Here is a 13809-nt window from a genome sequence, read left to right on the forward strand (position 1 = left end):
AAAAACTCAAAATTTGGTCACAGTTAACTGTGGACCTGATTTGTTACTATTTTGTTGCCTTACAATTAAAGTTAAAATTAAGGTTTACACTGTAATATTTTTTTTTTCAAATATTTTAATTTTTCTACAGTTTTCATAATAGTTTAGTTTAGTTTAGTTTTCATAATTATGTTGTCATTAGTGTATATCAGCTGAAAACAAGAATCGCTGTGTTTTCATTACATCAGCTGATTATAAATACAGAGGGTGTGAGTCAGCTATATTTCACCACTTTGTTTCTACAGTAAACCAGAATGAACAAACCAAATACTGGCCTTAGATATGGCCTTTTGCAATTTGCACAAGTTTTGCAACCACAGTAGGTTTTCCTACATGCTTGGAAGAGGTGAGGGAGACAAAGTGTTTGCAACCTGCAACTTCAACACACACTGGTCCTGTAAGACCTGCCGTAGACCACAGTGCATTTATGTCTTAATGTGTATATATTTCATATCCAAGGGCTGTTTTCCTTTTTTTCCATATCCTGTTGATGATACATCACATTTGACTGTATGAATATTATTCAACCTTTTATGACCTTTGGACAGCTATTGTCCATCTACACAATAAAGTAATAGGCACCTTCCTCTCTTTGACTGCTAAGACTAATCACCAGTGTTCAAATACAATTGATATTGGACAGTTAATATATTGTGAATAAAATAAAGATAAAAATGATTTCTGCTTTGATCAAACTTGTGTTTACCTCAAGCACACCCAGCCCTCTTAGTTAACAAAAACAAAAAATAAAATGGAATTGGAGGATGGTTTCAATAATTGCTATAAAATCTGCAATATTTTGCTTATCACCTGGCATTTTACTATCTAATGAATCTAAATGAGTGGACATTCAGTTGTGATTGAGATTAATCATCCCTAGTCATAAACTTAATACATAATGACTGAATTAATTATGAAGAATTTATTTTCCTGTGAATATGCTGATTAACATGAGTGATGAAATGAAGAGTTCATCACAAGTCAGCCTGACTATGATGAGGAAAAATAAGGTTTGTTTGCTCCTGTATAGCTTATAAAGTCACATTTTGTATATCACCCATGGTGCACACTTTTAATGTAACTATAACATTTCCAAAGCTCCATTTAATTAGAATTGAAACCTCATGCCTATTTGGTTTTTTGTCTCACTCTTAAGAGAAAAACACACATACAGTAGCTCTTAAGCTTTCAGCTGGTCAAAATAGTCATATAGTTGTCATTTTAAATAAATGTAGAATTTTGTGATAAATGATTTTACCATTTTTAATTCTCTTAAATCTGAATGAACAGATAATACACAGATAATAAAATGCCCACATCTTAAATGACTGAACCATCAATATAAATTCCAACTCTTCTGTCCTTGATTAGTCTAATTACAGATGGTTACAATATGTTGCTGCATTGCAATGCCAGGTTACACAAGCAATCTCAGTAGGTTCTTACTATTTATGTATAAAATGTGTTGTCTCATCAAACTGCTGATCTCTCATAACTGGACTGATACTTCAGTGTTGCTGTTTGAGGGATTTTTTTTTCATAGCCAAGATTAGGCAACAACTCTTCAAAGATAACAAAACTAGGTCATTTGAACTTAAACATTTTATATTCTTATACACAACAGGACATTTTAGATAAAGATACATTTTCATTTATACACATCTTTTAATAATTAATATTTCTCATAATAACTGACCAATTCTCATCACATCTGACCACGACATGCATGTGTTATAGCAGTTGTGCGTCTTAGCAGATCTTGAAGGAAGTCAGTTTGAAGTCTCCTGTGATCTTGATGTAACTGATGACATCCATTTTCTCACGGTTGGGAAACTGGATTTCTTGTCCATCAGGAAGCTCCACCTCAAACACGTCTCCGGCCAGCTTCAACACAATCTGAAATAGAAAAGACACTTGTAGTAAAATTACTCTAAATCTCACACAGAGATTTCAAAACCTCAAAACCTCCAGACAAAATCCAAATCCCCCTCATGGTTAAGTGGTTATGGGGGAATGTGTTTCTTCTGATTTGGGTGAACTGATCCTTTATGGCTTTAACCTTTTTTCACAAAATACACACATTTTCACTTCCCTCAGACAAATTCTCTCACCTTGACATCTGTGCCCCTCATTAGGGGGTTGTGTATATCCCGATTCTCTTCACCCCAACAACCAGCATTCATTGAGTTGCAAACGAGAACAGCTCCATCAGTGTCGTCATGGAAACGAGGGTTAAAGTGCAGTGCCAGGTCATCTGCGTCACAGCCGAGGTTGATCTCGAATCTGAATGGATCAGAGATTATACAGTAAATGCACGGTGGTCATACAGGAATATTTTTAATAAATGAAGTATAAGGTACTTATCAATAGTGTATTAGCTGCAGTATGGTGGTCAGCACACCCCCAGTTTGGAGAAACAGCAGGAGAAACAGTGTAGGAAGCTAAGAAATGTACTACTGTGGACAGGGTTAGCAGAAAAATGTATTTCAGCCATTTCAAAAAATGTTCACCTGAAAGAAAATCAATATCAGTTTAAGAATATTTTATATTTAGAATAATTTCATTGCTTTACCTTGACTCCAGACAACCTTTTCTGATGAGAAACCACCATTATATAAGCTAAATATTGCTCTCTTCAAAACAACCAGACTCTTTTGTCATTTTACCTCATAAAACATGGGAGTTGCTGGTTTACCGCTGCCTCGATTGGTTAGTTTGTTTGTTTTATTTTGTAGCTTTGGTATTTTAAAAGGTTAAATCAGATTCACCAAAGTCACACAATAACAGTAACTAACTGCTCGAGGCAGCAGCAGACCAGCAGCTCCTCTCTTCTGTCAGGTAAAATTACTGTTTTTGCCAAAGGAGCCTGGTGGCTTTAGAGAGAGTGATATTTAGCTTATATATCAGTGGTTTCTCGTTGGGAAAGGCTGTCTGACTGAAAGGTAAAGCAGTGAAAAAAAAATCTAAACATAGCATACAATTTAGGCGATACTTCCTGCTGACCTTGTCTGCAGCAGTACATTGTTAAGCTTCATACGGCGTTACTCCTGCTGCTTCTCCAAACTGGGAGTGTGTCGACCGCCATCTACTGCAGATAATACACTGACTTTGGTTAAGTACCTCAGGCAGCCCTGATTCAAATAATCCTAACTATCCCTTTAATTCAGAGACGCTTGCAGAGCTTAGAACAACACACAGGGTTAATATTAGATATATAATCACCAGGTTATTTCTAAAAGTTAAAGTCAACATCTCGATGAAGCATAATACATCTGTACAGATATCACTGTATTATGTAATTCAGTTAAGAGGCTAATATGAATTCATGTTATGTGGGTATCTTACCTCTCAGCATCATGCAGAATTAGGCCCTTTACTTTCAGCTGATCTCCAGCTCTCAGATACACATTCCTCAGTTCAAGTTGCTGAAAAACACAGATGTGCAGTTCAGTGTTAGAAATGACTGGTCAATGTTAGTCATAATGACAGCAGACTTGGGAACAAGCCAACATTTTTATCTGTCAGGTATTTATATTCAACAAATTACAGAGTTCAAATCCATAATCTGTTCATGTACAGTGGAATAAAAGCAGAAACTATAAGCAGTTTAACTTACCATGCTCATTTTGCGTGCTGGTGTTGGACAGCAGTCCTGGAGCTAATGGAGGATAAATGAAGATGATGTTGGCACACAGGTACAGTCTTCTGTCCTGGAAGAAGTGAAAAAGGTTAGTAGTGTAACACTGAAGGTTCACCTTATTTATGATGCAAACAGTGACAGTGGCAGTGACAATGTGGCCCATTCATCATCATGACAATCACATGACAATACTCAATGTAGACACTCTGCTGTGTTTAATCTCTGCTGTTGAACTCATTTTGCTAATAAGATTAATTGCCTCCTTGATCAAAGCTCAGGTTGTGAGTAACAGCTGTAACAGTGACACTGTGAAGTGAAAACTGCTCTACCAAGAGCTATCTAAATATATAAAAAGTAAAAATTCTCTGATTTCAGCTTCTTAAATATGATTATTTCCTGGTTTCTTTATTCATCAATGACAGTAAACTGTCAAAATGTCTTTGGATTGTCATCTCGGGCTTTCGGGAAACACTGATCAACATTTTTCACACATATAAATATATATATACAAAGTACAATTAAGATATAATTTAAATTTTTTCAAGTTGACACAATTACTAACAGTGGGAATATTACAGATAATGCAGATATTCGTATTGATAAGCTTGTCTGCACTGATGGTCACTAAATTGTCACTCATTCAAAAGCCCTCTAAATTCCCAAACAAAGCCTTCAACGTGTTTATTAATGTGTGTTGTGTATGTGGTAGTATACTATCAAGTCTACATTGGTAGTTTGACGAATTTAGTGTCTTGCAGTTCTTGACTGTCACCACTGGAGGACAGTACAGCGTGATTAAAATACCTTGAAGGCACAATATGGGAAAGCAGATGGGAAAAATGGGCTGTCTACAAAAGCCATCATAAAGACTGAAAGAAATACTACTGACACTATGTTCTATGTGTATTGTGTTGTTTAAATGAGAAAACCAATAAACAATAAGGTAAAAAAAAAAAAAGGCGTCTTAGGGAGAGGGCTGATTGATAACAAAGTGATCCTCACTACAAATTGGCGATATAAATATTTGTAGCATTTACACTGAAGAATGTGGAGTTAAGGTTTCTAACTGTGACCACTGGAAAAAAAAATTAAGATAACAATAACAGTCTTTCTCAAATACCACTTCCGCTTAATACCGGAAATGACAAAATAAAGTAAACAGAGAAGCTGTCTGTGGGTCCAGAAATTAGGATGATTGCTACTAAAGGAAGCGATTTCTAAAAGATATTTCGCTTTTTATGCATACTAAGAGGCATTTGTATGAGAAACCGGTGCATATTTTGTTAAAGGTAAGTCGTTTACGGCGTATTAAGGTTTTTTACGAAGCTAGCCCATTTTGCCACCTGCCTGTCGTCTACAGTAACTAGCTGCTAGCTAGCGTTAGCAAGCAATTTTCTTTCTGTTCGCTTCCATTACAACAAAAATATGAACAATGACTTGGTTGTCTTTGTCACACAGGTCGACGTATTTAGTTTAACTGCTACACTTTGGCTCATTTAACTAGCTGGCATCGTTAGCATGCACTGCAAATTACCAGCTGTTTGTCCATCTGCTGCAGCAGCTAGCATCTTGTCACTGACTGCAGAGCCCTGAAATCTATTAGATCAGGCGAGCGAGGCTGCAAGACTCATCAGTTCTGCTCTGAGGGTCTGACAAAATGGCCTGCCTTATTTTGAGAACTCTTCAAATGGACATAGTGTATTTCCCACCAGAATTACTTTAATCCCCCTCTTAATACATTGGTATTTCAAACAGAGAGAGCTGCTCTAATTGTCTTAAAACTGTCTTGATGTTTCTGTCTTCAGCATGTCAAACCTCGGAACGGTCACATAATTATATTTAACTTAATGTTTTGTTTTGTTTTTTATCACTCACAGGATTCACCTGGACAGAAGTGACACTGTCCTGCAATGTTCACGGACATGGACTATGAATTGGAGGAGGACAAACTGTGAGTTACTATTTTTTCTCTTTGTGTGATCTACACCATGAAATTATGTGTTTCAGTCTGCATGACATGATTTTCTTTTCAGCGGATACCAATAACTGATAATTAACTGCTTTTCATGGTACCAAATTAGATAAACAATAATATCGGGTCAAGTAAAGAACATCAAAATGCAGAAATATTTCTTAGCTTTTTAAGTGTTTATTTGAATAAATATATGTTGTTTTTTGCTTTATTTTATTGTAGATTTTTATCCCCCTGTAATCTGATCTTAATTATCTATATATTTTATGTATGTGTGAAGCATGAAGGGACTAAAACTTTCTTTTCGTAGTGCAACTCGTTTATATAAAGATAATAAATTACCTTGATATCTTCGCCTTGCTATTGTGCCCAAGAATCAAAGTTAAATGATTTGACTTAATCTATTAAATCAGATATTATAGCTGATATTTATTGACTATGACGTAATTTTCAGTATAACAAATAATAATATAAATTTCTCATTATCTGTTGATAATTTATTCGCCCCAGTATTTAGCAGGCATCTCTAGTGGCAGTGTCCAGAAAGGGAACTGTTAAATCTCCTCTTTATACATGGGACCATGGACACAGACAAATCCAACCATGCAGACACTGAAATATAACTAAACCCTTAAAACAATAGTTAATAGTGTGAACCTAGCTCTTTATGTGAATCTTACACTCGTCACTCTTGTTCAAATTCTTTGTCAAGAGCTTTATGCTACAGCACTGTATGTCTTGAATTGTCCAAAAACAGGATCAACTAAATGCTGCAAAGCTCACTGTATCGTGTTTTCTCCTCAACAGGGGGATACCAACAGTGCCTGGTACTGTCTGTCTGAAAAAAGATGGTAACAACCTTATTGGGATCAGCATAGGTGGTGGGGCACAGTACTGTCCTTGTCTCTACATTGTCCAGGTAGGGCCAGAACAGTTGTTTTAAATTAAGAACATATGTTTTGTCTAAAAGCTGTTTGATTGAGTCGGAGGGGATGTGTCTTCACTCTGGTACCTTTTTAACGTGGTTCCTGTTGACCCACAGGTCTTTGATAACACTCCAGCAGCTCTGGATGGGACACTGGCAGCAGGTGATGAAATCACAGGTGTGAATGGGAAACCAGTGAAGGGAAAGACTAAAGTGGAGGTGGCCAAGATGATTCAAGCTGTCCAGGTACACAAATGCTGAGAAAGAAATGACAGTCATTTACAGTCCTGAATGATACAAAGATATACTCAGGTGGCTTATTATTGACCTCTTCTACATTCTGTGGATGCACACCTTTGACATTTTGACCAATTTAAAGCAGTCTACGCTGTTAGAGATTTAAGTAGTTAATGATTAAGATAGAAAATGAAACCCAGCCTCCTGTCAAATGCAGGTCATTTGGTTTTGTGCCTTGGGATTTTGTTTTTGCCTCAAATCTGTTTTTGTTTGAATGGTGTTTTATGTTAGAAAACCCCTATGTAAATATCCTGTCAGTCTGACAACTGAAAGTCAAACACCCCACCATGAATGACCAGGGTTTTTTAAATTACTTAAAGGAACTGTTCACCCCCAAATCGAAAAGACATATTTTTTTCATCTGGCCTGTTTTTAGTTTTGGTGTGTGTTGCCGAGTTTTGGAGATATCAGCCGTAGAGATGTTCGCCTTCTCTCAAATATAATGTAACTAAATGGCAGTCGACGGAAGTCAAGTACCACAGAGTCAAATTAAGCTACATTGGAGAGAAGGCAGACATCTCAACAGCTCACACCAACACAATCAGTGGATAGCTAACACCAGAGGTCAGAAGAAAAATCTAAATTAAATATTACTCACGTTTTTGTGTCTGGCTGTGGCTGCAGATTCATCAGTGAATAGTCCAACAGTTTAGTAATTACGGGCGTAAACCCACTATCGGACTGTGGAGAAGAGGGATGCTACTGGCTTGCTCAGCTCTGCTAAAGAGATGAGGACAATGGCTCACAGCATTCGGCATAACGTCACCGAGGCAGAGTGGCTGTGTTGTTTTTGGGATCCATTGTTTGCGCCAAAAATTCCCTGACTTCCTGTATTGTGGATTTAAGACAGGGCGCAATGTGGGATTTAAAGGATTACACTGTGTTGTCGTTCGTTCAGTGTAAAACTGCATGTGAATTTCACCCTCGGCACCATGAGGCTGGAAAAGTTTGCAGTGTGTTGATTTTACCACATGGAATAGGATAACAGCTTGTATTTTTATTGTTAATTTTAGACTTTTTATAAAGTTAGGTGAATGGAAGACAGGTTCAGTGTGTAAGATTTAGGGGGATATATTGGCAGAAAAAGGCAGAAATGGAATATAAAATTCATAAGTATGTTTTCATTAGTGTATAATCACCTGACAATAAGAATTGTTGTGTTTTGTGTTAGAATGAGCTGGTTTTATCTACAGAGGGGGCAGGTTCTCTTCCATGGAAGCCATCATGTTGAAACACTATTTTTCTAAAACAGACAAACCACATGTTTCTTTTAAATATATCCAAATAATTGCGTGTTGCTGAGTCAGCTGTTTATCTCTTTATGTTTTCTCAGGGAGAAGCAACGATCCACTACAACAAATTGCAGGCAGACCCAAAACAGGGGAAGTCTCTGGATATAGGTATCTGCTCCCCAAGACACATACACACTATTAGTCTTAATAGCTTTTTATATTACTTTATGAGGATTATGTATTGTGATGTTATGAATTGCATCCTGACATTATCACAGTAACTTTTATCTGGTGCTGTGGTGTGTATTAAACGTGTGTTTTGTGTGTTTCAGTGCTGAAAAAAGTCAAACATCGCCTGGTAGAGAATATGAGTTCAGGCACAGCAGACGCTCTTGGTCTCAGTAGAGCTATTCTATGCAACGGTGAGATTATTATCATGAGAATTATGACTCCATTAGTTGATTTATAAACAGTAAGTAGATATAAAGCTCTACTCGTGTGAATTCATTTTATTTACAGATGGACTGGTCAAAAGACTGGAAGAGCTGGAGAAAACAGCAGAGCTCTACAAAGGTAAAAATCTGGCCTCCAGTAAACTTATGCGTTGTAGTTCGGTTTACTAACTCAGAATTCACCAGCAGCTGTGTTTTGTGCAGCTACAATATGATGTTTTAATCAGATTTACTGTGTGAAGAGTCACTTGTTGCTGTTCATTCAATCCAGGGTCTCATTCTTCCTCTGTCTGCTTGTAGGGCTGATGGAGCACACAAAGAGGCTGCTTCGAGCTTTCTTTGAGCTCTCTCAAACTCACAGAGGTGAGTTACTGTGATCTAAATCAGAACTTATGAACAAAGCGTTACTGAGTTGTCTGGTGCTCCATTTTTAACCTTTGACATTGACTAGCAAGAAAGAAACACACAAGATCGATCATCTTCATAGAGCTCAATTTATCTCAGCAACAGTGTCTAATTCTGTATATCTGATTGGTGTTTGAAAATTTACCCTTTCAGCTTTTGGGGATGTTTTTTCTGTCATCGGGGTACGAGAGCCCCAGGCTGCAGCCAGCGAGGCTTTTGTGAAGTTTGCTGATGCTCACCGGAACATCGAGAAATACGGTATTCAGCTGCTAAAGACCATCAAACCTGTGAGTACAGATAGAAGTTTGGCTTGATGGTACACTGGGGTGGTTCGGGGCTGTTAGCAATTTTAGTCATTTTATTTTGCTAGTTCAGTCTGCCTCTGAAGAACGAGTGGAAGGAAAACAGCATGTAGATACAGAATATTTTTACATTTAATCTAGTGAAATAAGGCAATTAAACTCACCTTAGTTTGGTTGAAAGAGAGAAACCTGAATTCAGAAGGTGTACAGTTTTTTTTTGTTTTTGTTTTTTTTTTTTGGTTTAATTAGTAAAATAGGTCTAAGAATATTTCCTGTCCTTACATTTTGTGAGTTTATTTTGTTTTGTAATTTACTGGATGTGGCAAATTTTTTTTAACTCTGATACAATACTAGTGTAAAAAAAACAATAATCAATTCCTCTTTTGATACATCAGCAAAAAGATGAAAGGTCCTCCTTAACTAACAACCTGCACACAGTGCTGGTACAGTAAAAGTCAGTGAACACATCATCTTCTTCTGAGCTTTGCGTTTTTGTTTCAGATATATTTTATTAAACATCATGAATAGAAGTATAAAAAAACATACTCATTGGTTTGTAATGAGTTCTACAGTTTATCCTCTTCTCTGTTATAATGTGTTTCTGTCATGGATGGATGTCATTACATGATTGTCTTGTGTGTCTGACTTCATATCAAACTTCTGACCAATCATATCTTGTTGTGTAGATGCTCCACGATCTGAACACGTACCTTCACAAGGCCATACCAGACACAAAGCTCACCATCCGCAAGTACCTGGATGTGAAGTTTGAGTATCTGGTAAGGCAACAACACGCTTAGCTTTAGTGTGATGTGCAGTGTAGTGTCATCACCTGTAAATCTGCTCAGTGTTTTCACTTTTGGTCAACAGAACAAAAGCTGATGAGTCTTTGTGTCTTTCAGTCGTACTGTCTGAAGGTGAAGGAAATGGACGATGAAGAATACAGCAGTATTGTAAGTTGTCATTTGAATTCTAGTTTGTGAAATTTAATCAGTATCCGGTTGCCAGTGTAAAAATGTGTTGTTTTTTACACCTCTCATCTGAAGCAGTGAATACTGTGCTTCTTCCTACAGGCCATGGGGGAGCCCCTGTATCGTGTCAGCACCGGTAACTACGAGTACCGTTTGGTGCTGCGGTGTCGGCAGGAAGCTCGGGCCCGCTTCGCCAAAATGAGGAAGGATGTCCTGGAGAAGATAGAGCTGCTGGATCAGAAACACGGTTTGTTGTTATCTTTTTTTTTCTTTCTGATGTACTCGCTCTATCAGAGGGGTGTACCACAAAGCATGATTATTTTCCTGGCTGTATTCTCTGTGACTGATATAGACTCTCAGCTGAGGGAAGATGTTATATGCAACCTTGTTTAGCCGTACATTAGTAATATCACTGAACGAAGCCCTATAATATAAGTACAGCTGCCGCTACAGCAGCTTGTGATTCACAGATTTTTTTTTTTTTCCCTTTAATTTCAGGTTATATTAACATGTTCAATTATACACAGCAGATCACACACACACACAATAAATGAATGATGAAGCAAGGTTAGATACTTTGAATGATGTTTTTATGCTTGATCCTGATTTGTTGATTATTTGATTTATTTACAAAAACCAAAGTGGTTTCCACGTCTCCTTCATGATGAGACAGTGTTGGACCTAAATGCACTTCTTGAGTATCATGTTTAAACATTTCAAGTTTCAAGTTTAATGTGCAGCTGTGACAGTAGAAGTGAAACAGGAGGGTGCATTAAGTCGATTAGTAATTTTCTGCCAGCATTCCTCTCTTGACTGAATTGGGTGACACGCACTTCTTCTCTTTCATGCAAAAGAACAGTCAAATGACACATCAACTACCCCCTTTTATTTGAACATGCACATAACATGATGAAGGAAGCCTGTGTTAATGAAGGAAGTTGATAACCACTGTTGTGATACCCATTATCTCTAACCTAACCATCCAGCAGTGCCAGGATGTATTGGATTACAGGTCAGAAACGCACACAAAATCCGGTTTTGCTCACATTGCTGCCTGACATTTTAAACAGGATGTTAGATTACTGTGCCAGTATACATACCACACAAGACAAAAAAGACAGGTAACAGTGTTCACTGTTTCAATTAGAAATGTTTCAAAACTAAAAACATTTTAATAGGGTTCAATTTGCTTTATAGTAGTGATTATCAAGATATTATCACACACTCACCTAGTATTGGCCAAGATAATGCTAGTGTGATGTTTTCATATTGGCACACAGTTTCAGAGGTCATGATGCTTAGAATTAAAAAGTAGAATGTCGACAAAAACGCACAAACTAGCAATGCAAAGACACAGAGAAATGTAAAAAATATGGAGCAGGACAACTGAAAAAGTAACGTACAATCAATTATTTTCCCTCCTCTCTTCTTCACCTACAGTCCAGGACATTGTGTTCCAGCTGCAGCGCTTCGTCTCGGGCATGTCGCACTACTATGACGAGTGCTACGCCATCCTGAAGGAGGCGGACGTCTTCCCCATCGAGGTGGACCTCTCCCGCACCATGATCAACTACAGCAGCCAGTCGCTATCCTCCTACGCTGGAGATGAGGAAGAGGAAGAGGAGGAGGTGGGAGGAGGAGGCGGCAGAGATGAAGGAGGAACCAGCGCAGGCAGACAAGCAGAGAATGGCGCTGAGAAACTGATTGATGATGAATGAGTGTGTGTGTGTTCTTGTGGAGTGAAGTCCAACCCAAACACATAAATCTTCTTCACTTGCATTTAATGTCAATGCACTCACCAAGCAGAAGTCTTTGCAGTGGTGTATAGCCGTTGAAATGAATAACACTGTTGTCACAGTGGTGAAAAACGACTGAAATTGCTGCTATGATGCTGTACATTGGTGTTTTGGTAGTGTTTCCTTCCTGGGATACTCTGTTATTAATTTACTGTAAGCTTTCCTGTATTTTGATGCGACTGTCCTCCATATGTTAAGTCATTGCTTAATGACTTAATGTGGCAGAGACACAACTAACAGAAGGCAACTTTCAATCTGAATGTCATTGAGGGGCAGAGTAGGGTTTATATGAGTTTGTGGTGTGCCTTCTTTGCTCCTAATTAAGTGTAATGGGTGTCAGTGGGCATATTCTGGATTGTTACAGTTATATCTTGATATTGACATTTTTATTGTTATTTTCTTTGCTGCAATCTTGTTAGATTTGGACAGGGATTTATTTAGCTACCTAAATTGTTACTTTATGGTAAATATCAAGTGTCAGTGCAGAGATAGTTTCTCCTCTGCTTAACAAACAACTGGAAAACAACACTAATGGATAAATATACAAAACATGAAGGTGGACTCAGGTGTGATTCTGTTACACTCCATTGTCCCGTTTTCTTTTTCTTATAATCATATTTTTAGTTGTTACATAAGGAAGATCTTGCTTTTACCACGCACATCATCTAATCTGTTTCACCTACGCATAGAAGTTCAGATGTGTTATTTTCTTTTAGCACTCCTCTGCATTGCTCACTTCCTCTCAACAGCATGTGTTTTACCACTGTGTGGGCTGAAAAACTGCAAACACTACATGTGTAAATAAGTATGTCCAACAGGAAAGGATGTAAAAACTCTACTGTTGTAACAGTTTCTTGTCATTCCTACTGTATTTATTATTTTTCTCTAAATATATTTAAAAGTTTTTATGACTAAGATTGATTCTGTATTACAGGGAATGTGGTTATTCACATGTGTGACTCTTAGTTGTTTTCATGGCTATAAGATGATTTTATGCTTTTTAATGATTTACTGCTGGGAGCATCCACTTGGGGGCAGCATCACACCAGATCACACTGTCTTGCAGCCAGCAATGAGAGAATTAAAAAACATATTCTTCTTATATTGTTTTTGTGTTTGTTTGTTTTTCTGAATAACTGGAACGTAATGAATCAAAAGGACCTATTGTATGTTATTTTGTCGGACACACATCAGTTCATATTTAGTGGAATACATAGACTTATTTGGACTTAAATTGAATTTATGAGCCTTAAAATGTCCTTCAAAATATTTTAGTACAAATAAAGTAACAACTAAAGTCTTTGGCCTTGTATAGGACATAATCTCAATACACTATTTCATGTAATGGTATTGTTACACTTTTGTTTTAAACGACAAGATCCTATTTTGCTTTATGAATTGCGCTGAAGCAGCGTCTGCTAAAATACAAAATTATTTATCAAATAAAGCAGGAATAAAAACGCTCGTGTGACCACAATAAACACAAATAAAAACATTTAGCAGAAACAAATGAATGAATTATCTTTAAAGGGTTAAATGACTGTATTGTGACTTCGCGGAGCCCCAGTGGCCTAATGGATAAGGCACTGGCCTCCTAAGCCAGGGATTGTGGGTTCGAGTCCCATCTGGGGTGAAAGCTGTTTTTCATTCTTGTGACTCTAAGGGAGAAAGCACTACTTATTCCAGGCTGCCGTGATCTCAGATTAAACCCGGCTCCGTTCCCCCTTAAAGGACATGTGTGCTTGGTCTTGTTCCATTTTCCTCCGGCCCGCAGCCAA

At 37.5% G+C, this 13809-nt stretch overlaps 2 protein-coding genes and 1 non-coding gene across 3 annotated transcripts; 2 read left to right on the forward strand and 1 right to left on the reverse strand.

The window, feature by feature from the left end:
- Positions 1-1288: 1288 nt before the first annotated feature.
- Positions 1289-6801, reverse strand: LOC146309815 (galectin-2-like). The gene is made up of 5 exons (XM_084745213.1): positions 6664-6801; positions 3656-3749; positions 3385-3464; positions 2151-2322; positions 1289-1935 (listed from the first exon to the last, which is right to left on the reverse strand). Exons 2-5 carry the CDS (start codon positions 3662-3664, stop codon positions 1789-1791), a joined length of 408 nt encoding a protein of 135 aa, XP_084601339.1. The 5' UTR covers positions 3665-3749; positions 6664-6801; the 3' UTR covers positions 1289-1788.
- On the forward strand, positions 4636-13133 carry pick1 (protein interacting with prkca 1). The gene is made up of 13 exons (XM_084745212.1): positions 4636-4968; positions 5557-5630; positions 6459-6570; positions 6694-6822; positions 8207-8273; positions 8438-8527; positions 8625-8678; positions 8858-8920; positions 9116-9249; positions 9951-10043; positions 10167-10217; positions 10338-10482; positions 11676-13133. The coding sequence occupies exons 2-13, from the start codon at positions 5590-5592 to the stop codon at positions 11951-11953; spliced, it is 1257 nt and encodes a 418-aa protein (XP_084601338.1). The 5' UTR covers positions 4636-4968; positions 5557-5589; the 3' UTR covers positions 11954-13133.
- A 458-nt stretch (positions 13134-13591) lies between these two features.
- On the forward strand, positions 13592-13664 carry trnar-ccu (transfer RNA arginine (anticodon CCU)). The gene has a single exon. It is a non-coding gene; the product is annotated as a tRNA-Arg (tRNA).
- Positions 13665-13809: the final 145 nt, after the last annotated feature.

The sequence above is a fragment of the Lutjanus erythropterus genome, chromosome 19 (genome assembly GCF_056507025.1).
Source record: "Lutjanus erythropterus isolate fLutEry1 chromosome 19, fLutEry1.hap2, whole genome shotgun sequence".
In the NCBI taxonomy this organism is placed as follows: Eukaryota; Metazoa; Chordata; class Actinopteri; order Lutjaniformes; family Lutjanidae; genus Lutjanus; species Lutjanus erythropterus.